Source organism: Takifugu flavidus, chromosome 8, assembly GCF_003711565.1.
Source record: "Takifugu flavidus isolate HTHZ2018 chromosome 8, ASM371156v2, whole genome shotgun sequence".
NCBI classification, from domain to species: domain Eukaryota; kingdom Metazoa; phylum Chordata; class Actinopteri; order Tetraodontiformes; family Tetraodontidae; genus Takifugu; species Takifugu flavidus.
In genome coordinates this window covers 8727349-8753588 of record NC_079527.1, presented here as the reverse complement: position 1 = coordinate 8753588, position 26240 = coordinate 8727349, and the positions used below count along the sequence as shown (strand labels likewise).

Below are 26240 nucleotides of genomic sequence, written 5' to 3'. Positions count from 1 at the left end.
GATTTATCCTTGATTCAGTTTTGGAATTGATTTAGTTTTTTGTTTGTAGGGTTTTATTTAAACAAAGCAAGAGCACAAGAATGTAACCCAAATAGGTCACAGAGCCTTTGAAGCCCCCATGTTGGTGTAAAACCTTGGTAACATTTGAGGTACTTCCTTATCTCCAATGATTCTGCCCACAACATATTCCATACTTGTCTGTTTTATTAGAAACTCACTTTTCAATAACATCTTGGATAATTTCCTTTTAAAAAACAAGTAAATTTCTGTACACGGATTCTCACTTAATAGTGTCTTCATTATAAACCCAGTTAGTGTAATTCACTCCCTTTTTTTTTGCCAACGCAAGTCTCAAAATTTGATAACAATATTAGAACAGCCGAGATTAAAAAAGCCTCAAACGGACATCCTTCATTCATCCCCAGCTGGTTTCCTGGGCCCTTTTACAGCAGTCCATGTGGAATCTTCTTCATTTGTCACTTTCCCAACAAAAGAAAAGTGTCGTCAAATTCATAAAACATTCGTTTTTAAGAGCTACTCTGGAAAATAGGAAGCTTTAAGACATTGATGTGCTCAAAGAGTAAAAAACCCTCATTCCTCTTTCCTTTAAAGCTACAATTTCCACCTGCTGTCTACAGTTTTCGGTAAGGATAATGTTATCATAGAAGCCAATAGAAAATACAATCTTTGACAAGTGAGAGATGTAAAATAAGCTAATTATGGCTGACTTAAGACAAATAACACTGTTCACACACACAAAAAAGGCACTTTTGGAACAAAACATAAGACATTCAAGACATTTTTGGTTTGACTAGCTTGTCTAAAATAACCACTTGGATCGATGGGCTTCTATACTGCATGCAGATGAGACATAAACAGACATCAAAATTATGACTGGATTGCGTGTGCTTGAACGTGGAGCACATTTATAAAACAGTCCCCATACTGCTCGTTATATTATCAAAGCTTCTTGGTTATTTGGAGCAAAGATTTGCAAGTGTCTTCAAGGCAAACGAGCCAGCAGCAGTGTTGAAACCTTCCCTCATCTAAACCCTCTACGACTGCATCCTCTGAGAAAATAAACAGGCCTGGGAATAGCACCCACAGGCATCCGCGCCTTTAGCAACCTTTCCTCTTGCGTCATGGTCCACCAGCTTTCCGTCGGCCTCACCTGTGACCCACCGGTCAAGGAGAGTCTTGCATGTGAGCTCTATTGTGCTTCTGTAAATGATTCCTGCCCCCTTAAAGTGGCTGTAAAAGGCCTCCATAAATAAATAAATTACCCAGCTACAACACGGGGGGTGTCTCTGTCCCATCCCCCCTTTCAGTCTGTGAGATCTGCACCCTCGGGGTCGAGACGTGCCGCCGGGACACAGCGAGGAAAGTTATAGCGGGTAGGGGAGATTTTAAGTGACGAATAAGTGGTTTAGGGTCTCTTCCAACCGCTCCGCATCAAAGCGTCAGCTCGCAGGAAAGGCTGGTTTCGGAGATCTGTGAGTAGGTGAGAGAGGGGTGAGGGACAAGGAGGGGGACACACATGTTAGAGGACCCAGAGGTCAAAAGGGCAACAAAATATACTTCCTCCATTACATTTGCAGTATTGATTTAAAAGGAAATCCACTCAGTTACCAGTTTTATTTTGTCATCCACTAAAACCAAATAGTGACTCTGGCGGATACAATTTCTAAACTTTAAAAACGCACAGAGCAATGGCGATGCACATTTATGTACATTTTCCACCCTTTCCTAACTGAAACGCATTTGTTTGTTTGACTTAAAGACACTTTTGTGATACGTTTTTACCCATAATGCAGCACACTTCTTTCTGCCCTTTTCTGACACCACACCATGATGTTACGAGTCTGTAATTATTTCAATAAAAACTAACCGACAAAAATGTCTCTTTTTTTTTACATGCAACATCTAATAAACTGGCAAATGAGTGCATGTCGTGCTACAGTGGGTGGTAATTAAATAAATAAACATTGCAATTAAACTGTAAAGTGACCAAAGAACAACGCAGACACTGAAACAGATTCCCACAACCTTGAATTTAAACTGAGCAGAGACACAATTCAGGCAAATTCAAGGCTTTGGGAAGGTTGTTATGGCAGCACAGTAACACCAATAACGGAGCAGTTGTTATTTCCACAACAGTACAGTGGCCAACAAGCTCTTCTCTTCACTCTCTGTGTGTGCGCACGGAAGTGCGTGTGCATGTGTGCTCGTATGTGTGTCTTGCTGACTTTCTAGAGCCTGTTGACCAAACAGCTGTTGAGCACACTGCAGATGACAGAGACAAAACATGGCCGACATTGACAAGTGAGAAGTAAACATTATCATGCAACATGTAACAGGGAGTGATGATGACGATGATGATGATGATGATGATCTCGGGGCAACAAATATGATAAAACTGAAAGATTCTGATGCTTCCTCTCAGTGAACGCTGTGGTATGTAGCATTAGCAAAGTTAGCTCACCACACTAACCTGTTCAAGTTCTGGTCCTGGCTACAGTTTTGTAACAGGAATATTTGGTTTGTGTTTAGGTTTTGCATATGAAGCTCTAGCTGAAGCAGATGACGTTAACTGGAGCAGCACACAGCAGCTGGCGGGCCAAGCGAGCCGCGTTGCATCCGGGCTACCTTCCTTACCCTCTCTTAGGAGTGGAAAATACTGTCAATACTCTTCTTTTCAGCTGGAGGAGGTAGAACAAACAGTGGTGGTCGAGGAAAGAAGAGTGACATGTTAGTCCGAAACCAACACCCCAAAATAAGTTAGTGTCATGGAAGATGCATCCGATGAAAAACAGTAGATAAGCCAAACCTCTTTATGTTAGGAAAGGTATACAGTCTTGGCTGACCATGATTATTATGGTGTAGACAATTTAGGTTAAAATGAGAAAAAGAACATTTCAATGCGTTTGTAATTCAAAACCACATTGAAATTTAGGATTTTCTTTAAGTTAAAGTTGCAAATATTCTCCAGTATTATACATATTATATTATACATTTTTAACGAGGAGAAAATGAAATAGCTCCAGTGAGCTACAACTGCCAATGAATCCAAACAGGATGAATTCAAAGGCTCAGGGACCGTCTATGTATTATGATATCACAATGAAGACAACTCATAAAAATGCACAATGTATTTGTAAAGCAATTTTATTGCCAATGAAGAACTGACTTTTTGTAGCAAAGTCCACACATTGGCTCCTGCTTATTTGTAGGGTTGCAATTTGCAGACGGTCCCTGGCTGCAAAATGTTATTCTTTTGAATTCTTATTTTCAAAAATACTTAAATCTGTAATTTATACTTTTCACTATAAATTTGTGAATTTATAATGTTGAAGAATATGCAACGTTAAATCTTAACAGCTTTTTCTCACAATATTGCCTCTAAACACCAACATGGGTACCGGTATATCAGAATATTGCAAAATATTCTTATGTTTTCCAAAAAGATGTGTGCCAGGCAAAGAGGTTTGGCTGACTCCTATTGCCACAAGCCCGATAGGAGTCTTCTGAACACAAACAACCAGTGACGGCCCAGTTAGTTCACAGTAGTAATAATGGTGGGGTACGGTGCAGGTTGGGGCGGGTGATAGGGAGCATGCTGCATGCACGGTGGTGGGGGTTCAGGAGGAGTAAGAGAGACACCTGGACAACCTGGACGTTAGGGGGGAGGGGCTAGCAGTTGGCGTCGTCGCAGAGGTTGGCTTCACAGAAGAACCGTGAGCCGCGTTTAGCAGTGCGGGCTGTGAAGGGCACGCTCTTCAGTACTAGGGGAGGAGGGGGAGGGAGAGAAAACATGTCACACCTGAGACACTGTTTGGCTTTGCAAAGGAAGCAGGGAGGGATCAAACATCTGGATACTCTGATACATATATACCACAAATCTAAGTGTGGAAATGTATGTAAACTGCACTAATGTAAAATATTCAAGTTCTATGCTGATGATACTCGTACATTCTAGATAAATTCCAAGTTGTGACTGAGAGGTAAGTCTGTTCAGGATGTTGTTAAACACTCTGACTGTAGTAATAAAGCTATATTAATGGCACTTTATGTTTAGGTCATTTGACAACTAATTTAGCATCAGTTAGCAGATGAGCTAGCCTGTGCCAGTGCATACTTTCACATAGTGAACGCCAGTCCTGTAAATAAAAGTGATACACTCTGAATTTGATGTGCTCTTGGACTCAGCAGAGACTCTGCATCTTGTGGCTCAGCAGCTTCGGTACTTTTGATGACCAAACAGCATTCAGTGGGAAAACTAGTGACTGCTGCGCCACTACGTGCTGTCTTCCAGATGTGATGGCGTCTGCACCACATAACACAGGGTGCACTTTAACAGAGCCGAAGTGCGGACCACCACGGCCATCTGCCATTTGCTGCGGCCTGAGCCGCCTCTCGTAGCCGCCCGGGGGCTTCCGCTGCTGTCTGCCCCACCTGTGATGATGTCCTCGATGGTGCCATCTTTCCCCTCATACACGGGTCGGTGGTCTTTTGCCTGCCTCTTGCGCAGCTCTGCGATCAGCTCATGCTGCTGTTGCCTCTTCTTCTGGGCCTGGACCTGCACACGTGCAGATGGGTTTTCATACTGTTTTTTGAGCATGTTTCTTTTATCAGCACGGGTCAGTTTGAGTGCGTAAAGGGCACCTTGGGGTCCTGTTGTTTCGCCTCCTCTGCCAACAACTTCTCCCTCATGGCCTGCTCCTGCTTTTTCCTTAGTTCATTTTCTTCCACTGCATCCTGTTGACCAGAGGAACAAAAAGTGACCTTTCTGCAACAAGAAAAGGATCCTCAAACAGACCAAGGAGGACCCATTTGTGTGGTTTCTTTAGCAATGAAGTTAGAGGATTCGTTTGCTCTTTTAAAGGCTCGGTAAGGCTTCAGTAAAAGCAGAGTGAACGCTGAGCAACCTTTCTAAAGCCTGTTGGTTGGTGCACCCATCGGAACAGTGGTGATTCAGTTGTTAAATTTAATCTCAGGTCAGTTCTCTCTATAGTGTCAATTTTAAGTCACTTGTTACCATGCAGTTAGGTTGGATTTGGAAATGAAACCTTCACTTTTAGGAGTGATTTGGTTTTTTTATGTGTGTGGGTTTAAGCTTTAGTTTCTAAATATGATCCTGAATATGAACTCTTGATATTCTTCCCCAGGTTTTGACCCTTTGTGCATCACCAGAAGTCCATTTTTCTAAACGTCTGGCAGTTCCTTCAAGTCAGGGGTAAACAGACAGACACACATTTACACAGAAGACCGTGTTGCACGTTTCCTTAGATCCCAGATCCCATAAATCCAGACAGAGAACAATCTCAGGAAGTGTGTGTTATGTGGTGGAAGCAGGGCGGGGCTGTCCGGGGATGGAGGAGGGAGGGAGATGCAGAGGGAACGGGGGCACCAGTCTAAACACGGCAGTTCTGGTGTCAGACCCAGCTGGTCTTTCCTGTTTTTCTGGCCATGGATTATATGCCAAGCCCTGCGGAATAGATACAGCCAGAGCCGTGCCGCGTTCTTCCCCAGGAGGCTCTATAACTGACGCAGGAGATGGAGCTGCACCCTGGTGGCACAGAGGCAAACTAGCACCCATTATGGGGCCCTCACCTTGTAGGCCTTGAGGAAGCGCACGAAGACAGGGAAGAACACCGAGGGTGGAGCTGTCTTGGCACTCTCCCCGAAGTAGTTGACCACATTGTTGAATGCTTCCTAAAATAGGGAAGGAGGACAGTGCCAGGGTGGAAGCCATGTATGTAAACACTGTTGAGTCATGAGTGGTTGTGAGCTGGACCACCAGATCACTTTAATCTCTATTTTTATACTGATTTTCCCCCCCTATGAGGTTAGGAGGAGGGTGTTGCAGTACCTCTGCTGTCTTGGCGTCCCTCTGCAGCTTGTCCAGCTGTGTGTCACTGGCCTGGAGGAACCCTTTCAGGACTGAGTGGTCATGCAGGCTGCACTCTCTCCGGATCAGATCCATGCCTTTGCCCAACTCTCGAACATCCAGTAAGACATTTTCCAGAGACACTTTTGACAGGAAATATGTTTAACATGCTAATTTTATCCAGTTTAAAAAATCTTGATGAAGGATCAGAGGCTCCTGAGGAGATGTCGGTACTGAAATAAAAGTCTCACCGGCTGCAGCTTTATCCACAAAGTGCAGTTCATTGTAGAAGTTGGCCAGTTCGGGGTACTTCTCTTTCACGATGAGTGCAATGTAGTGGAGCAATGTCATCTTCCTGTCTGTCGACTTTGTGTCCAGCAGCTTTTCAGCAGATAGAGATTTGGTTACCTTCATGTCCACAAACTTGAGGGATACAGTGAGCAACAGAATGCTAACTCAGAGTCCTCACCAGGTCAAGACTTTGTAATTTAAAGCCATAAACACAGCCCCTCTTGCTGCTGTTCATGTAGTTTCCTAAAGCTAGGATTATCTGTGAGAAAGCAAGCAGGAAACACGTGAAAATACTCAACCCACCCCAACTTCTGCTAGCATATAATCAAATGAATGGTTCTAACCTCAAGCATTCTTTTCAACTTCGGCGAGGATTTCACCGAGGCGGAGGCAGCGATGATGGCGTTGAGCTGCGGCGTGAGCATGGCCACGTTGTCCGAAAAGTTGCCAATGAAGGTAATGATGTTCATTCTCTGCGTGAGCCTCTCGATCTTGCTGAACAGCAGCATGAAGCGGTCCTCCTCTGCCAGCTGGTCCAGTGGGCGCCTCTCGCGCTCATACTGTCGCAGTGCCTTGACTTCCATCTCCGTAGGCAGGAACCGCATGAGGCACTCCACAAAGTCCACAGGCAAGGCCTTGAGGTCAAACCTGAACACAAACACATTTTGTGTGGTGAACCGCACCAGGTTAAATTTGCCTCAACACCAAACCCAGCATGTACTTCTCTATCGCCTTGCAGATCTCTTCTGACGTCTTGTTAGCCTTTCGTAGCGTGATGGCTAGATTCTTGGAGCGATTGGCGTCCAGAATGGTCACTTTGTTGACAGCTTTCTGGGCCACTTTGCTCTTTGTGCAGGAGAGATCCATGATCGGACCCTGGGCCCTGGTCTTAAACAGCTCTTCAAACCTCTCCAGCTCCAGCTCCTGTGCACATTTGCCCATACAATTACTTTTTCACACATTCACGCTCTTCTTTATCCAGGTTTATCTGCTCGACTCACCTCCAGCACTCGCTCATCATCAATTTCATTGAAGACTGTGCCGTTGATCTGATTGGGCTTCAGGGCAGTCCAGTTAAACACGGGCAGCCGGAACTTGGTTTTGATGGGCTTCTTGATTCTGATCGCTGTAGGGGAAAATCGAAAAAAGGAACAAAAAACATCTTTTTCTGTTCTTTATCCACAGAAATGAAATGCAGAGATGATGAATCGTGCAAGTGTTGAATCGTGTCCTATCAGCTTTTACCTGAGAGACCCACACTCAGGATCACTGAAGGCGAAGCATCTGGTAGCGGTGGAGCGAGAGGAGGTGGTGGTGGAGGAGCTGGAATATTTGGACCTGTAAATAAGACAGAGAAGTTCTTTTTGGAATTCTTAATATATGACTTTCATCTATCCTAAATTTTAACCTTACAATTTAGATATATTGTAATACTATATAACTATGTTTGGACTGTGTTTTCCTAAATCTATTGATATTCTACTTCCTGCTCAAGTTGATATGGGTTCTGCTGTAACACACACACACACACACACACACACACACACACACACACACACACACACACACACACACACACACACAAACAAACATAAGGTAAAATGGAGGAGTCATGCTCTCTTACTTGATGCAGAGGGCAGAGGAGGAGGAGGTGGGGGTGGGGGTGGTGGTGGAGGAGGTGGAGGGGCTTCGCTGGCTGGGGGTAAACTGGTGTCTGGTCCTCCCGGCACTGTTAGCCCAACTGTTGAACCCAGAGACAACTGCCCAATCTCGCCCTGCAGGATCACACCGCCATTGCTGCTGCCGCCGCCGACGCACGGCTCGATGGCGATGTCTCCATCGGGCTTCTTGTGCAGACGGATGGTGCCTTGCTGTTCCAGCTCCAGCAGCCGCCTCTCAATGTTAAAGTGCCTCTGGAAGGCGGCGTCCTTCTCCTTGATGACTTTGCGCAGGGTGTTGACCTGTGAGCTGGTTGACTCGTAGGTTTCCTAAGCGGCCACCAGAGGGGAGTAACAAGCACCGAGTCATAACTATTCACACATAACAAACATCCTGTTTCCTGATGACCTCATTTGCAAACGCAGTAATTTTGCTGTGTGCATCTGAAAGCAGTCTCTGCTACGCAGGCACTGAGGCGTCACGAAACCCTCCTCAGCAACATCCACAGCTGCAAGCTCACCCGTATGACTTGCAGCTCCTTGTCTTTGTGGAGGAGCAGCTTCTCCAGATCAGCGACTTTCATCATTGTCTCATTCTCAACCTCCAGCAGCTTCTCGGTCACCTGAGTGAGAAGACAAACAGCGAGGAAAGATGGAGAATTCAAGAATCAATACACTGCCTCCCTCTCCCTCCCCGATGATGCGCATCATCAGTAAGAAATTTGAGTGTCGTGCTTCTGCAGGACGATGCTTCGGAGCATGACACGGCATTTTGTTTTGTTTCTGAACAGATTACAAATGCCGCATAGGAATTCTTCACCCTCAACCTCCCCCATCATTCCTGACCCCTGAGAGGAGAGTTTGTTATGAAATTCCTCCAGTGATGTCAGGGGCTGCCTACAACCTTTTCCATGTGAAGGAGGTCTTTTGCAGAGCACCGTGGGATGCAGAGGCAGGGTGCCAATACGAGAACAATATTAAGATTGTTCCACGCGCAGTACTTTCCATCGCTCTGCACCCCGTCATTATCCTGAACCGCTCGTGAAATACAAACACTTGCTGAATTTCTAATCATCACATTGAACCAGTTGTGCTTAGTACATGTATGGGGAACCACAACACTCTCATAAACTGGTCCCAGGGACAGACAAAAAGCCTCGGTGGTGCACTTACGTGGGACAGGTGATCCTCCAGTTCCTCCACCTTTTCCAGGGCTGCGTTCTTTGTCTCTGCATCTTCCAGCAGACCTCCCACGTCAAACACGTTGTCCAGGTAAGCCTGGATCTGCACCGAAAGCTTGTCGCTCTCCGTGTGTTTGGATTTCTGACATGTGGAGCAGCGATCAGCGTTAAAGACGCGTTATCACAGACAGGGACATGTGTAACAGATTCATCGCTTCACCTCCAGGTAATCATCCAGGCCCAGTTTGGTGAACTCGAACTGCAGATGAACTCTGAAGTTCATATCTTCCACTGAGTGGACCACAATGTTGATGAATTGCATGCAAGCAACCTGGAGCAGGAAACAGAGACGAAACAAGAGCAAATTGACCAGCCTGCACACGTCAGGTGAAGACACAAACCACGTGGCGACGACGTGAAGCCCGTCTCACCATGAAGTCAATGTTTCCCTCCTCGCTGCGAAAGTAATCCATCAGCCTCTCAAAACGATGTTTCTCTTTACACACCTGGAATACAAACACACGGGAGAAGCTCACTTACAGTTACCTGTACCTAGTTCATTCATTTTCCTTAAACGTGGTAACCCATAGGGTTTACTGTCGCTTGTCTTCCCACAGGACCAAATATCATGTGTCTTTGCCAGTTGCTGCACTGGCTTTTGACTTAATCTCCCTAAACTCCTCTGTGTGGCTACTGCATCGTTTTCCTCCATATCAGAAATCACAGCCTGATATTCTGCAGTGAGAAAGCATTCCAGGCTCACAAAAAGAATTCACCGTGAAGGTTTTTGCTGCATGCAAACACAAACAGATTTGTCCATCTGCAACAACAATCTTTTCTTATTTCCATGGGAAGAAAATCACCATAAATGAAGACGTGGGGCAGAGTTTTATTTGGGCCAGTTTCCACACAGAAATAGCGCGTAGGCGTTGAAGTTTTTCTTGTCTCACTGCTGATTACTTATGCAGCTGCGGTTAAAAAAAAAAAGAAAAAAAGTTGGCCAGTGACAATTCTAAGGCCTGTCACCTTTTGATATTGCCTCTTTTTCAGGACTACAAAAATACCTCCTTGTTTTGACTACTGGGTTGATCAGCTCTGTCTGGCTGGGCCTTTTTTTCCCTCGGTGCACAGTACTTGTCTTGTTCCGGTGTTTAGATGACTATGCAGCCAACAAAAAAAAAAAAAAAAAGGCTAAGCAAGCCTTTATGGTCCACTGGCTCCCATCACAGGGCTGATCCTAATGATTGTTCAAGGTTGGCTCACATCTGGGGTCTTAATGAGACAAATGACCTTAGACAGACCACTGGAGAGCTTTTCTTACACCCACAGTATGCATGAAAACTTCCAGAGCAGCTCAGCTTTCATCGCACTATAACTTTTATTCATACCACTGATGTGGAAAATTGTGGACAGTCACTAGGGATTTTTTTGGCATATTTGTCCTGGCAATGTTGTCAATGATGGATTTTTAGACAAATGGTTCAAATGCTTTTCAGAAGTCACTTTGGCACCTCTTTGAAGTTGTCGAATGCCGAGAGGATGATCTCGTGACCTCCTCGAACTAGACAGACGGCGGCCAGCAGCTCAAGGACCAACGCCTTTGTCCTGCAAACACAAGAGACTCAAGTTCAGAGTACCTAGATGAACATAGTTGAAAACACGCAACTGATGAAAGGTAAAAGTGGTGGAACGCAAACTTTAACCAGAAGTGATGTCAAAATCCTAATTAGGCAGGAGTTAAAAACATATAATCCATAATTAGAGTCAAAGCTACGTAGTCCTTTACAACTTTGTTTGCCGTCCTAGCTTCATTATGAAGTGATCAGCCCCTGTGGTTTACCACTAATCTTCCTTTAGTAAACATTCCTTGAACAGCCTGCATGTGCACCTCTGATCTCTGACTTCAGAGAGATGCTGAGCCTCATAAAGAAATAGAGCCCTATCAAGTGAACTGGCTGCAGGGTTTCCCCCATTGTCTGCCCCAGCCCTGCCTCCCTGGGGAACGAGGGCCTCAGTTCTCACCTTGAGTTCTTATTGTTCAGGCTGAGAGCGATTTCATTGACTGCGTGTGCATGAGACATCACCATGTTGAAGCCATACTGCGTGAAAAAGAGCAAGACAGAACAGGATGTGGTCAGTAAACACCTTAGCGCATGCAAATACACACACACATCTCGTGTCAGAGTGTGTGCACGCCTCCAATCTTCGACTGCCATCACCAGTACCTGGTAGTTCATGATCGCTCTCAAGCACATGATGCAAACATGCACGTCGTCTTTTTGGCTCACGAGGCGGGAGTTCTTGATGGTTCTGCTGCTGGAGACTGAGCCGTAGCTGCAACAGGCAGAAATCAGACTTTTTAAAAAGCATGTTTCTTTTTAACCGTAGCTTCTCTCATGTATTTCAGATGAGCCCTTGTTCATTGATTCATCTTTCAACTGTGACAGAGCCAGAGAGGAAATTACACAGGAGGAAGGATGACAAGAAAAAATAAATGTTTGAGGTCACAGATGCATTGTGGGAGAGGCTCGGTTTCCTTTCTGCTGTGGTTGAAACACATACTGTTATGTGACGGTTCTGCACATTCACTTTAATACAGTTTAGAACTTTCCAGTATCTCATGATCCAGCATTTATGAAACAGATACAAACACGTGTACTACATATTATGAACATACCTTATCTAAAATAATGACATAGTAGTCGCAGTAGTTATAAAAAGGAGAGAATGTTTCATAACAATATTTCAAATGCAGAAAAGGGAAAATATTTTTTAATTATTATTCTTATTTAGAAAGCCACATATTTCCTAGCCCCTCTATTTGCGAACATCAGAATGGCATTATACAGTTAATAGTTACATAGCTTTGTTACATTTTTATCATTCTATAACATCCTGTCCACTATTATGTAATGTAAATTTATTTTCAGTATGAATTTGAATTTTATCCTTTGGTAAATATAACCCTCTGTGTTTACTCCCATTAGGCACCGCAAGTCATCATCACATGCATGCATGGAAGTAAAAACACATCCTAAAAATGCTGCAGCTCACAGCTGCAGCTCGCTGATGATGGACACACACCTGCACAGAAAATGAAGGACCACTGAAAGAGCAACATGGCGCCAAAGGTCAGAGAATTTGGAGCAGAGATGTAAACCTGGACACCCATAGACCTTTAGTCATTCAGGCCATTTAGGCATGCACGCTAATACACATGAGCGAAGCAAGGCGGTACGAGGGACAGGTCAGAGCAGGGAAGCCAGCTTTGCCCTACGTACCGGAGGACAGACTGGCGGGCAGAGCGCACCAGCGTGTTGTAGAACGGCTGGCTTGTCGGGCGGTGCAGATCCTCTATGGACCTGCTCCAAGATTTAGACTTGTCCAAGAAGTCCTCCTCCCCATTCTCCGAGCCCTCAAAACCAAACCTGCACCAGACAGACAGGCAGACAGACAGGCAGACAGAGAGGCGGGGGGGTGGGGGGGTTAGGTCAGCGAGGCAGCTTGGGAGAGAGCCAGGCGTTTATCACTAAAGCTGTCATCAAGCTGCATAATAAAGCTCAGCTGCACCACACAGCATTCGTCCAGAAACACACTTCATTCAGATACAGCAGGGCATACAAACACCAGAGCGCAGTTTACACCTCTTTTAGATGCACAAGCATTTCTGGTTCCCCAGCTCCATGGGACACATGTCAACTCAGCAGCTGGATCTGCAGCCCAACCCCGTTACTTTTGAAAACACCAGTGATTAACGAGTGTGTGCAGAGGTACTCACATGACAGCACACTGGGCAAAGGAGAGGTACTCCACTAGGATGTCAAGACCTCTGTTCTCATCATTAAGGAACTCCCTGACCCAGCTGTAAATCATAGAGAGGTTAACAGGACGTCAAATTAAAACAACACACCCACATCATTCAGAGCTGCATTTTATCAAGAGAAGTAAAGTTTTAGGATTCCTTTTTTGGCTAGATGACATACTAAGAGATAAACAGGATGTATTAAACTTAAATATTGACAATAAGGTCTTCAAATGATTTGGAATAATCAAATCTAATGATGACACAAAGTGGCCTTTAATTTTGCACATGTATAAATGAACAATGTACAGCTATTGGCAAAGTTAGCAAATGTGTAAATACTGTGTTATAGTTAAACTAGAGGTCTGACTTGTAAACACAATAGCAGCAAAGCATTCCATGCTTTCAAATAAGGGAAACTAGCTCATAATGAACAAATATGGCCACATTTAAAGAACTTCTAAAAATACATACAAATTATTAAAAGCATTTCAATGAACTACTGTTGTACATATGGTGGCCCAAATTGTCATAAATATGTAAAAGAAAACCCCAACCCAAGTTGGAATTGGAGTGATTTATTCTTTGTGGCAGTTCTGGGGTCTGTAAGAGGGTCTCCCCTTCCCTGACTGTAAAAACTTGGCAGCAATAACACGGAAAGTTAAGCTAAAGCAGGCTTCAGATTTCCTCCCCATTTAAAATCTGTGTTTTCGGAGAGAAACAAGTCCAAACAAAGGAATTCCCACTGCCACGACAGGAGGAATGTGGAGAGCACATGAAGGAGAGGGGCTCCGATCGACCCCCCGATGATGATTTAATCTGCCTCCCCTGCGGACCTCCTTCACCGCCTCTGTTCTGGGCTCAATCAGGCGGGGGACGGTGTTGGGGTAAAAGGCTCTTAAAATAGCCCCACAGTTCTGGCTAGGATAGGCAGCAGTAGCCGCAGACAGGAAAGCCTGAGTGTGTGTGTGTGTGGGGGGGGGGGGGGGGGGGGGGCGGTGAGGAAGAGAGAGGAAAGCAAACAAAGCTGGAGCTTTTGGTGCAGGAGGGGAGGACGGGGAGGCAGGCTTGATCATCGGTTTCCTGTCCACCTTCCTCCCCCCTTACTGCCGCTGACCCCTCTCTACTTCCTCTCTCTCTCTCTGTCTCCCCTCCTCTCTTGGAGCTACTATTTCAGATTTTCTTGGCAATCTCGGGAACAGTTTCAGAAGACTCAGACTCCGACAATAAACCTGCATCTGTTACACTAAATCCCCCCCCCCCCCAAAAAAGCTTCTGAAAATAGCAGCCTTTTTAAAACTGCTCCCCAGTATGTCTGGGAAATACATCAAAACTGACATTATTGATGACGCCGAATGGAATATGACTTATACTTGGAAGTCAGTGAATGCTCTGGAAAATTTAAAAAAAGGCATTTTTACAGACACAAGTAGTTACTGCAGCACATTCTTTATGTCTAAGAATACTTCTGTGCATCTATGTGATGTGGAATTATACAGCAGAGCATTGACGAGACATTCACCTGAGCCTGTACAGTGTTAAAACCAATTTGTTGTCAATTAAGATAGAATTTATGGTGAAATAATTGTTTTTCTAGGTAGAATGTGGGGGTTTTATGCTGTTTACTGGGTTCACCCAGGCTTCCTGTCCCTGGCATATACAACAAAGCTTCCTACGCTATGTGGGAGTGGTCGAGGCAACACAATGGCTACCATCTGGGCATGATGAGGACCAGAGTTGCAGAGCTGGGCAAGTTAGAACAATGAGGGATAGCTGGGCACCAGAACAGGCTCCGGGTCCCTGCCCAACACGCTTCATGCAACACGAACTACATTATTTAATTTGCAGGGCAAATGGTAGAGAGGGTTGATTACCCAATGTGATTTGTCCTCAGAGAGATCTCCAGCTCCCTCAGAACTTTTGTAGACTCTTGAACCCTTCTGCGAAACTTCTGCAAGAGAAAGCTTTGGTGTAAGTTTAGCACGGTGTAAAGGCTGCGTTTTGACAGCTGTACGGTTGTTCACCTTGCGGGTGACTCGTGGGTCTAAGTATCCTCGTAGCTTCTGGATGTAGGTGTGAGGAGGATTCTTGACCTGGAACCTCTCCTAATGATGTCCAACAGAACAAAAGTTGTCATTTTGTGATGCTGAATGGGTTTTGCTGAATGAATAGGAGGGCAGATGGGTGTGCATTAATGATAACTACAGTATGAGTGCACCTGGTCACAGATCAGGTCCCACTTCTTCTCGTTGTCGTACTGTCTGAGGAGCCGGGCTTTGTCTGGAGGCAGGTTCATCGAATTCTGAAAAATATCATATAAAAAATGGTGTCATTTGCAGCCAGATATTTCCTAATTTTCTTTTTGTTTGACCAGCTGAGGAAGCTGCGGCGGAGTCTCTGGCGCCAACAGCACAGCACAACTAAAACTTTGGGGACCTAAAGAGTGACCTCACTTCCTGTGTTGACTGTCAGCATCCTGTCAAAAGAGGTGATACACATTTCCTCTCCGCTCCCAAGTCTCGTTACTGCTTGGCCGTCCCTTAAAACATGACAAGTCGCTATCAAAGTGCGGCTCAATTACTCGACCTGCCATCTAATCCACCCATGAAACTGGTGAACGCCACATGGGGCGACCCGAGGCAGGTTTACTGCAGTTCAAATTAAACCCTAAATGCTCTAATTTCTGCTTGCAGACCAGCCCACTCATGTGTTTTCCACTAATTTCACAAACTAAAACAAGTGTTTGGGCTAAATGCTTTGATGGCTAGACAAAGAGATTATCAACAGGCTGACAGGGACATCTTAAATATGAGGAAATGCCACAATATAATGGAAATCCAAAGCCACTGAAAGTGGTCGCCTCAGCCTTTCTCTTTGAAGGGAAGTGACATGAGGGATTGTTTGCAGCGGGAACCCCCATTTACGCTCGCATCAACAGAAAGCCATGAGCCTGGCCACAAACTGCCTGCCAGCTTGACTTTTAACCCGCAGCTATAACTCAGCCTCTGGTCTAAAACATGAACACCCTGTTAACCCATCCCTGGCCACATTCAGTGTTCTGGCTGAGGTTGGAGGTGGAAAAATAACATATGGCGACCTGTGGAGGTGGAATATCACATGAGAGCATGTGAACGCAACTTTTCCACATTTGGAGCACATTGCTCACACCATCAGCACATGGTGAATAATGGTGCAGGAGGAAGATGGAGGGCAGAGGTATGGAAACATTTCCTTGACGCATCTAACATGCACATTCTTGTAATGACAAACTCAAGGGCGCACTAAAAACACATATGTTGTAACCAAAATAAGGTTGTGATATGAGCAAATAGGCCATTTAAAGAGAAGCAGCAGCAGCACATGTGAGGCCTTTGACATAACCTGTGCCATAAATCCCACACAGGAGAGAAAGGAGAGGCAACATGCACGCCAGATGTCCAGAATTACAGGAGGAATGCGCTGCGTTTATAGTACTGGTATATAATAGTATAGTTTCTCTCGCTGGTGTGACCCTCAAGCTGCTGAACAACCTACCACCGTCTCTGCTCAGAAAAATGACAGTTTGTGAGATAAGATAATCCCCAACAGTCTGATGCAGATTGAGTATCATCCTTGGTTTTAACAAGAAATGGATGCCGGAAAATTTTTAAATGAATCAAAAATGACATAGAATTTGTTGGTCGCTAGACCTAAAAGACCTAAAACCAACAAATTAACAAATTAAATGTGCCATTGAGAAACCAGAAATTGCAGTAATTTACTGTACTCAATGAAGAAAATAGTGAGCATTTTTGTCTTTAATTCATCCTGGATAAAAATTCCACGAGCTTAATGTTGGTGTAAACACCTTGAGGGGATAGAAATACTAACCTCAGACATCTATCCCAGCATCTGTGCTTGGCTAAAGTCTGCTGCCTTTGTTTGCTTGGGAAGTCATGCATATTAAAGTTGATCTGTGGGGCAAATAGCAAGGTCTTCTTTGTGGAAATTCAATTTTGAACTGCTGGAGAGCGCACTGCTCAGACGTGCTTGATGTTTATCAGTGCAGCACTTTAAAAATGCCCCCAGCCCCCCATTAATGCTTTCAAAAAAGACAAAAGAGATCAATTATGAGTAGAAAAAAACAAAAGTGGTGTAGCTCATTAATCTGTGAATGCCACCACAAGAACTGCACATGCAGAATGCTGTCGCAGGAGCGTTTCAGCCCTTTGTCTGTTAGGAGCCTGAGGTAATGCAAACAAACACAGGTGTGACTGTGTGTTGATGCGCTCATCGCATCAGGCACAGAAAATGACCGTTCGGAACGACAGAGTGAGAAGAAAAGCCGAGTTGGGTGAGATTTGGGTGACTGAGGCCAGCAAACCTGATTTAGCTCATTTCATTTCACTTTCTCCCACAGCGATACCATCTCGCGCTTCCTGTGTTTACGAATGAAGAAGGCCGGGCTGTGGACTCACAGGCCCATTTTTGGAGGAAAACATCAGTGAAATGCCAAAAATGTTTGCTGCTTACAATGTGTTGCCACGATGCCCACGCCTGCTGTCGTCCGGCTTGACTCAGACTGACAGGAAAAAAGAAGATTGTCTATGGAGCTGTGTTCTGGTTCTACTCAATTATTATAGTTTTGACATTTACACTAAACTTTTTCCTCAATTGTGACGCGCAGGGTCAGTACGTGTCCCATGTTGCTATGAGGAGCAGCCGAACCAGATGAACTGGTTCTATTATTTCAATATAGGTCTGCATTGTAACCCAGAGCGAAGGACAGAAAAACTGCAGATAGACCTCAGAAACCGAGTAAAGGGATATGTAATAGTATAAACAATCCATTTCTGAGAGATGTTTGGGTTTAATACAATGGAAAATTATAATTTATGCATCCAGCAGAAGAAAGAAATGATAAATTTAGTGAAAAGAGATATACTACACTTACACATACTACTATACTACACACTAGTTATGGAGTTTTACATAAATAAACATCCATTAGGATTCAACAATATCAGGAGCATAATGACTATTCATAGCTTTAAAAATGTAAAGCTAAAGCGGGGCATGTTTAATGAGGTGAAAGCAACTGAGTAAAAAATGTGTCACAGGCTGAAGGAGAACAGAAATATGTACCCTAAGTCCTTTTGCAAAAGCTTACGGCGTTTTCTTAAGCCCCAGTGGTTAGAGGAGTGGAGGGGGGTCAGGTTGCAGGTTAAGGAGCCATAGAGAGTCCAGGAGGTCCGGCATGGATTCAGCTGAGCGCTCAGGTCATGCACAGACTCCTACAACAGGGGAGGAGGGGGTCGCTGCACCAAAACATAAGAGGCAACGTAAAAACTCCCCCCAAACCTGGAACAGCATCCTAATCCCTCTGACCTACAGTGAGGGGTGAGATCATGTCTTCCATCTCCGGGCAGAGGCTCCCAGAGGGACAAATGGAAGGGAGCGATAGGATGTTCCCTCCCCACTGTCACAGCTTCACACGTCGGGTGGTGATAAAACACACGCACGCGTAACTCAGCTAACAGATGTTACACAGTGGCACTTTTCCACATTTGTGTTAAAAACTGTAGCGTGTTGGATTCAATCTGCTTCACACACCAGCTGATTCGTGCAATTCGGTGTGTCCCAGACTGAAACAGTCTCACTGGTTCTGTGCACGCCAAGCGGAGTTTGTCTATTTTTACGCTATTTTGTTCTGTTTTCAGAGGCCAGACGAGTTGTCATCAGCTCAGAGGGAAATGCGTGGGCGGCTGTAGAACTCTGAGCGTCGGTGTCGAGGTCCAGACGAGCCCTCTTCAGCAGCGTCTGCTGGCTTGGGTGCGGTCCAGGAAGCAGGGTCCTACAGCTGTCCCACCAACACAGTCACAGACTCACAAAAGCGTATTCAGAGAAATGGTCGCACTGGGAAGAAAGAGGCCGAGCACTGATCCCAATCAGAATGTCAGGAAAGAAATGGGCCAAGAAAATACCAGAGATGTGGCCCTGAACAATGAATCGGACCGGACAGACAGGCTGTCACACTGGAAATACCAATAATGACTGCATCAGGTGACCAAACAGATGACCTCATTGAATGACATCATTCATGGTAAACACAGGTGTGACTCACTCTATCAAACCAGTCCAGTCTTCAGTAAAGGTTCATGGAGGGAATGGTGCCATTGTTATCTTCCTGCCACGTGTTGACAAGGATGATATATTTTTTTCGCTACTGATAACATGCAAGGATTTTTACTATTGTATTTCTGCTAAACTTGCCACTTTGGTGTTGATTCAACTTTGAAAATAGTAATTAAGATAGTGCCACTCCTACTGTCTGAACACAAGAACGGAAGCAACGTTCCAAATGTAGACAAAGGGGGAAATTAGGTAATAGTGCGGCAAAAATAAACAAAAAAAACTATATGCAAGATTTGAAAAGTTACCATGCATCTGGATTGTTTAAAAGAATTTTGTTTGACTTGTAAGGCACATGTGTGTATGGAAAGATAACCTGGGTTTATCTTCATGAGACAATAATGGAATAGGCATCCTTGACCTTTGGCACTATTGTTCGGGTTCTTCCTTTTCCCTGATAACTCAACACAACTGGAGAAAGGATGAAGCTCTTGTTGTCATGGGGACTTCCTGTACTGTTCAGGAAATCAAACAGGCCCATGTCCCACGCACGTTGTTGCACATCCACAGATTCGTGGGTGTGGCCTGTTTTTCCCAGGTGAGCCTGAACGGGAGCGAGCAGAGTGTGAGAAAATACTGCCCCTCTTTCTCCGAGCGGACACACGATCGCCATGCCGCAATTTTGTCAGGAAACCTGAACCAAGCAAATGCAACAAAGCAGCAGTCCTGCACAAAGATGCAGAAAGGCCGAGAGGCCGGCAAAGCAGACGCATCCAGGTCCCCTGAAGACAGAAACTGGAGGAGGGAGGGACAGGAGTCATAAAGGAGGTGTTTTCCTAACACCCAAAGAGGTCTCGCCCCTGCTGAATGTGGTCCGTACCCAAGAATAAACACACTCCCATTGTTTATTAGGTTATTAGCCTTTCAGGTAAAAACAGCCATTTTACATGCAAACAGTAACCAGGAACGTCCTGAAAACAGAGTAAAATGCCAGATACAAACATAATTACCTTACAGCTGCTTTCATTTTCTCTACAATGAAATATATGTGTATCACAGATGACTCAAAAACACAACGTGTCTGAAAGCATTGAACATCTAACTATGAAACTATGATTTAATCTTATTTTGGTCATCAAAGGGTGCTCAAATGATTTTTGTTCATCCAACAACATAAAATAATCTTTGTTTGTGATCATAAATGACAGAGAAATGTGGGGAATCCTGACACTCAGCAAGCTGTATGTTTTATTGTTTTCGCTTGGGTAACAAAAGATCAGTTAAGGCTCAAAGCGACTCATTAATCAGCTAATTATGGGAACATTTACCAGAGATGGGAGCCAAATGTTCGCAGTTCGCAGAAACTAACCGCCCACCCCTCCCCATTCACAATGGGAGGTGTTAAATCCACATAGGAGCTTTAACTCAACACAGTTTGGGTTTCAGAGTCTTCTCTTCATCCCCATCTCGAAGAAGCCGTCTTGCCTCCTCTCTCATGAACTTGTGTCATCCAGTCTGACCTCTGAGTCACTCTGGCAAATGTAGAAAAAAGTCCCCCTTCTTACCAACACAGGACAGTGGGTCACAAAAGTCAATAAAAACCCGTTTTCAGTTTCATTTGATCGATGACAAAATGATGAACTAATTGTCAGGAGAGACTCCTTCAGTAAAAACGTCACAAATGACCTCCATGCAGTCCTGAACCTGAAATGTGAACATGTTTACAGGAAGTCCTCAGCTTCCAAAACAGAAGTGACATAAATCCGCTCCAGCATTCCCGACTGTCACATCTCTACGTTGTACTAGAGGCGACGTCAAGGAAATGCGAGCGAACAACACACTTGATGCTGACGCTGGGTTATAAATAAATACTACAATGATTATGAACCTGAGGTGTTTCATTCATCTGTTTTAACATCCTGCTTTTCTCTCGTGGACAAGCGAGGGAAGCCCCAGCCAAATGATGCTACAAATCAGGAATGTCAGGAATTCAGGTACGTGAATGCCTCAAAGATTCATGTTGGTCGGGGCTTTTAAACAGGCTCCCAGGAGAAAATATGAAACTCATCCAAAGAGAGAGAAACTCTGTTAATAAAACAAAGAGGAACAGAAACAACTGTGATTCATAATGTGATTAATTCAAAATTCATATGAAAAGCAGCAGTGTGTCACCAAAATGCCCCTATTTCACATCTTCATTGTTCTCAAGAAACTAAATTCTGACAAATGGCTCAACTCTATTGTCATCTTAGGAAGGTTGGGGAAATAATCACAACAGGGCGATCTGTAAACCACCGCCTCTTTTAAATCGGCGTTACACAAGTGTCGGGGACACAAAAGGCACCAGGGGGATGAAGCCCCCTTTCTAAAACAACACAAACCGACAGAGCCTCCATTGTGCCGAGGAGGAAACTCATTCTCCAAACCTTCAGTCCTGCGCAGCTGCATGAAAACTCCCCCTCGCACAAATCAAAACAAACCCAGATATGAATAGAAATGGGATATAGTTTATTTGCCGAAATAAATAAATACAAACTGGTTTCATGTGGATTCATTTCCCAGTATTTTTCCCAAAAATAGGGCAAAGAAATGTTCTTATTAGTTGTTTAAAAATGTGAATTAGAAAAGACAAATAAGCTAAAATCTGAACTAAACTATCTTAGTAGAGCACAAAGACTGGTAGCATAAGGAATCACCTCAGCTTATAAAAAGTTACACATGAAAAATATAACCAAGGTAACTGAGTTCTTTACTTTGTATAGAGACACCTTTGTTGCAATATTTTGTTTTTATCTTTGTTGATTAAAGCTAACCAGCTGCCACATGGAAGCAGCGATCATTACTATCCAACTTATTTCCAGAATTCCTGGATGAATTTGCGGCTCTTGACTAAATCCTTCTAATGTTTTTAACTTGACCTCTGCTCTCTGAACCAGCCACATCGAGGGAAGCCGGGAGACTCGGCGTCTCACCATAAAGCTGGGGTTAGATCGGGGGAACTGCAGCCCCGGGGTGATAAGAGCCAGGTGGTCAGCCTCGTCCAACCCCCCCTCCTTTCTGCTCTGCTGCTCTAAAACCAAGTTAACTGTCTGTGCCCGACTACCATTAATCCCCTGTTTCCTCAGATGGAGCGGTGGGTGGCTGAGCCAGATGTTCTCTTTTAAAAGGAGAACATTCTCTTGTGACTAAAAGTCGCGCACTCATTTTCCAAAAAGGAAAACAGAAGCCAATAGTGGGACAGGGCGTTGTTGACAAGCAAGACGCCTTAATAAACTGCAAATGTCAATGGGTAAATAAAAATGATTGAGGGTTTATGTCTGATAAGCACAGCTTGATTCCATTAGTTTCACTTGATTGGCATCAGTCTGACATTACAGCTTTCTTTAGACTTCAGCCGTTCACAGTGATGTCAACCGGGCTCTGGATTCGTGCTGTCAGCATGTACAAATTCACTGCAACTGCAACCTTTTGGCGGCAAACTTCCCAAAATATCCCCCTCCAACGCTCAAAACCTCAAACGAAAACGCTGCGATGGCACGCCACCGATCCAAGAACACGTCACAACGCCGAAGACGTGAGCAGCTTCGATGAATTGCAGAGCCGCGAAGCGGTGAGAATAATCCCATGCTGCTCCTGCAACAACTCTTAAATATCTAGCGCGCTGCATAAAAAAACGCTGGTAAAGTCATTACTACTGAAAAGGGTGGCTGAATGCCAGTTCAAAGAAGAATTTTCCCCTCTCTGAGTCGTCCTGTGGCCTCGGCCCAGACCAGACCGCAGGAATCCAGTGGTAGATTGGTGCTCGGGTACTTGGTTCCAGGCCAGACGTGCACCTTTGAAAAAGTAATGATTCCGAGCATTTTCAGTCTGTTGGACCCTCGGCGAGAGTTGATTCAAGGGATGGGGATGTAAAAGGAGACGTTCTGCTTGGATTTGCAAGTCAAGGGCACAAGAGAACGACAAAACCATTCATTCTGTCTTAATAGCACAACTCAGATTCCTGTTGTCACCCCATTTATTCTCCCTGTTGTGGTTTACAAAGAAAACCAACCACGATTATTAGCAATAATGCAATTTCCTCTGGACGTTGGAAAAAAGGAAATATTTTCCAGCCACCAAACACAGAGCTGAGGCCTTTTCTCCTTGCAGGACAGAGAAGACCCTTCGGTCAATATGCCTCTAGCACACGCTGTCCGTACAACTGATCCAGGCATTTTTATTAGCAGACCACATGATGTATTTAAAGCTAACCCATTCTTCCGCTCTTCTCTGCCAGTAGAGCTGTCCTGGTAGAGTCATCAGCTCAGGGATATCACCATGCCGACGTGGGGCTTATGGGAGCATATGATATCATTATGAGCTCCCCGCTGTCATTACAGTGAGCCGTCTGGGAGCTGTGTCTGAGAAGGGGAAGGGGGGGGCAGACCTGTTCAATTACATCAACATACCATCACTTCGACCTGGTATTCCAGATGTGAGCGTGTTCTTATAGGTTGGATACAGGTATGTAAATACTTTTGATGTGTCTGACCACTAGAGGGGGTGAACAGGGCTGAGGGAAGGCCATTGTCTGATGAAAGCACTAAACTACACACGTGTCTTTTCCCTCAAAGCAAAGGAAGTCTGGAGTTACCCGGGTGTGGTCGGAGAACCTGAGGTCTTCTCGACAGCACGTCTGAAATTTTGGGCCTGCTGCGTCTTTCGCAGGAATCATCCACCGGGCGCTGAGCTGACCATAATAACAGGGGTGTGCGTTGCGTGGCTGAGGCAGCCAGCTGCACACTCTGCTGCAGATTCATCTTCGTGGCAAATGTGACGGCTACAAATCACTGCCCATCGAAGATCTCCGAAGCAACAAGTCTGCATGAAAGAGACTCGACTTGAGCTGCCACGCTGGTGCCTGTGGAGCACAATCTGTACGCCAGCACGCAGACGGCTTTATCATGGGCATCAGCCGGTGGCCCTGGCAAGGAATCAATTGTTTAATTCAAGCTGCAGCCCACAAAAGGTTAGGTAATTAGTTGATCAGAGCTTTGCTGTGAAGCTGCTTGAGGTTAAGATCTTAAATGGTTTAAAATCAAGGCCCGGGTGTGGTTCTCCTGAAATCTGAAGCCTGGAGAGCAAAATAACCACCTGTGACACAGGGAAAATAAACAGGAGGCTTATTCTCAAGTTTATCTTTCAGGTTTTTAAGGCATTTTTCTGTGGCGCTGGATGACTCAACAAGCTGGAGCTGCTTTATTGGGATTTCTATTTTGGATACACATGGAACACAGAGGAAACACGAAGCCAAGTCATTTGTGCAAGTCAGACTCCAAAGTTGCTAAACTAAACTCCAAACTATACATAATTAACAAAGCAGCTGAGTGGAAAGATTCCACTAACCCAAAAGAAGCTGCTGTTTAACCAGGTGTTTAATTTAGATGCCCTCTAAAGAGCCCAAATGTGGATCAAATGTGGGTTATTCTGTTGAAAATAACCATAGTGAAAGCAAATGTGTCACTCTGACAAATTAAGGTATGAGATATGAGCATTTTTTGGCAAAAAAGGGTGGTTACAGTCAAGTTACAGTCAAAGGGTAGTTACAGTCAAAGGGTAGTTATTGCCACTGCAGCAGCCTTGACTTTCTGCAGCTTCACACAGTCATCCTGTGTAAGTCCTGTGACATGTGAAAACACGCGCCAACTTTGGCCTCCAACCATCAACAAATGGCTCCAACATTACTTAATTCCTTTAAACATAGATCTTTAAATGAATTTCAGGAATACGAGAAAATGTTGAGTTTGTGAAAGTAAATATAAAGAGCCCCCAAAACCCCACGCGCCCTATGTTTATCTTGTATTGGGAGGAAACTGCTTTGACTGTATCTGTGAGAAAATGTACTCAATATCATTCATTATCCAGTTTCTGAGAAAAGTGGTGTTTTAGAGGGTGATGACGTCGCTTGTCCGTACTGAGTGTGTTCTGTTTTGGGTTTTTTTTTTACTTTTGTGCTCGTTAAGACAAAAGCGCGTCGGCAGCTTGATGTTGAGTGAGCGCATGAGGGCGGAAGAAAGAGAGGAAGAGAAAAAGAGCGAGGGAGAGGGAGAGAGAGGCTTCTGCTGTCGGAATTTTGGGGGAATTCAGAAAAAAAAGTTGTCATCTGCAGCGGGGTAACTCTAAATAAACTCATTACCCTGAGGGGCGCGCTGCCAAGTGTGTGCAGTCGAACCCCCCTCCTCTCTGAATCTGCCCCACCATGCTGCGCTCGGTTTGCCACTTCAGCCAAAAGCCGAGTTGCTCTGACTTCAGAGGAGACAAAAGAACCGCAGAGGGGGGGTAGAGGGAGAGGGAGGGGGGTCAACATGCAGAGAATGAGGGGCGGAACGGCACAGGTCGGTTCGTTTACAGATCGGTGGATCATAATAGATCACACATCCCGTCTAATCAAATCAATAATCGAACCTAGTTGCGTTCATTTTGGCCAATGCGAAAGTTTCAAAAGGGAACCACAATCCTGCGCAGGACCAAAAAGTTTTCCCTGACATGACAGAAAAAAGGACGTGATCACCAACTTACCAAAACAATGGCAAATTTCTCCTCCAGTTCGGTGGGGTCAGGCATGGGCACCTTCAGGGGCATGATGTGATGCTTCATTTCGGACTGGCCGTCCACGCTTTCTATGTTTCCCATCTTCAACTTTAAGAAAAAAAAAACTTCGCAATCCTCCAACTCTCTTTTTCCTAAATTGGAAAATCCAAACTCCCAAATAATCCAACGATCTGATCAGCGCATGAATCCAGAGAACAATTACGGTTCTGACAGTGCCGAAATGTGGCGTTCGAGTCCCCCAAATGCCATTTACACCTAATCACGCGTTCAGATTTACAGTTTCACTGTAGTCTCCCGTCCAAAAACTTTCAAAAGAAACAATAAAAGTGCGCCTTTTCCCTCTCCCATTGAGTGCCCTCTGAGTTTGCCTGAAAATCCATTCCAGCGGATTATACCCAGTGACAGTTAACTCTCAGCTGCGCTCATTCCCGCAGTCGCTAAACTTTCTGGTCTGCGCGATGTTTCCATTCATTATTGTTGTGCGATCCTGAGTGGAGCCTTTCGCTACTTCTCCTACCGAAGGGCGGGGTTTTAATAATAACCCCGCCCAGGGCCGTGGAAAACGCCCCTTATTGGCCAAAATACACGTCGATCACTACATCTTTGTTGCCCCGCCCCTTAAATCATCCCAAGTAAACCCAAGTAAATAAGAGGACGTTTTTAGCACATTAGTGTCACCCTGTGTTAACATATGAATACTACAATTAATTAAAACGCAC

The 26240-nt window shown here is 44.8% G+C and overlaps 1 protein-coding gene across 3 annotated transcripts; it reads right to left on the bottom strand.

Annotated features, from left to right (window-relative positions):
- Positions 1-186: 186 nt before the first annotated feature.
- fmnl3 (formin-like 3) lies at positions 187-26016 on the bottom strand. Of its 3 annotated transcripts, XM_057041388.1 has the most exons (26): positions 25489-26016; positions 15038-15121; positions 14844-14924; positions 14694-14770; positions 12796-12879; positions 12299-12445; positions 11243-11351; positions 11040-11116; positions 10529-10622; positions 9449-9523; positions 9238-9348; positions 9010-9159; positions 8358-8459; positions 7803-8166; positions 7424-7516; positions 7180-7304; positions 6900-7102; positions 6523-6826; positions 6357-6437; positions 6139-6268; positions 5870-6030; positions 5611-5712; positions 4663-4755; positions 4453-4576; positions 3670-3782; positions 187-1491 (listed from the first exon to the last, which is right to left on the bottom strand). In XM_057041388.1, the coding sequence occupies exons 1-25, from the start codon at positions 25600-25602 to the stop codon at positions 3691-3693; spliced, it is 3177 nt and encodes a 1058-aa protein (XP_056897368.1). In that variant the 5' UTR covers positions 25603-26016; the 3' UTR covers positions 187-1491; positions 3670-3690. The 3 variants fall into 3 exon arrangements, with proteins under 3 accessions (XP_056897368.1, XP_056897369.1, XP_056897370.1); XM_057041389.1 differs by lacking the exon at positions 3670-3782; XM_057041390.1 differs by lacking the exon at positions 12299-12445.
- Positions 26017-26240: the final 224 nt, after the last annotated feature.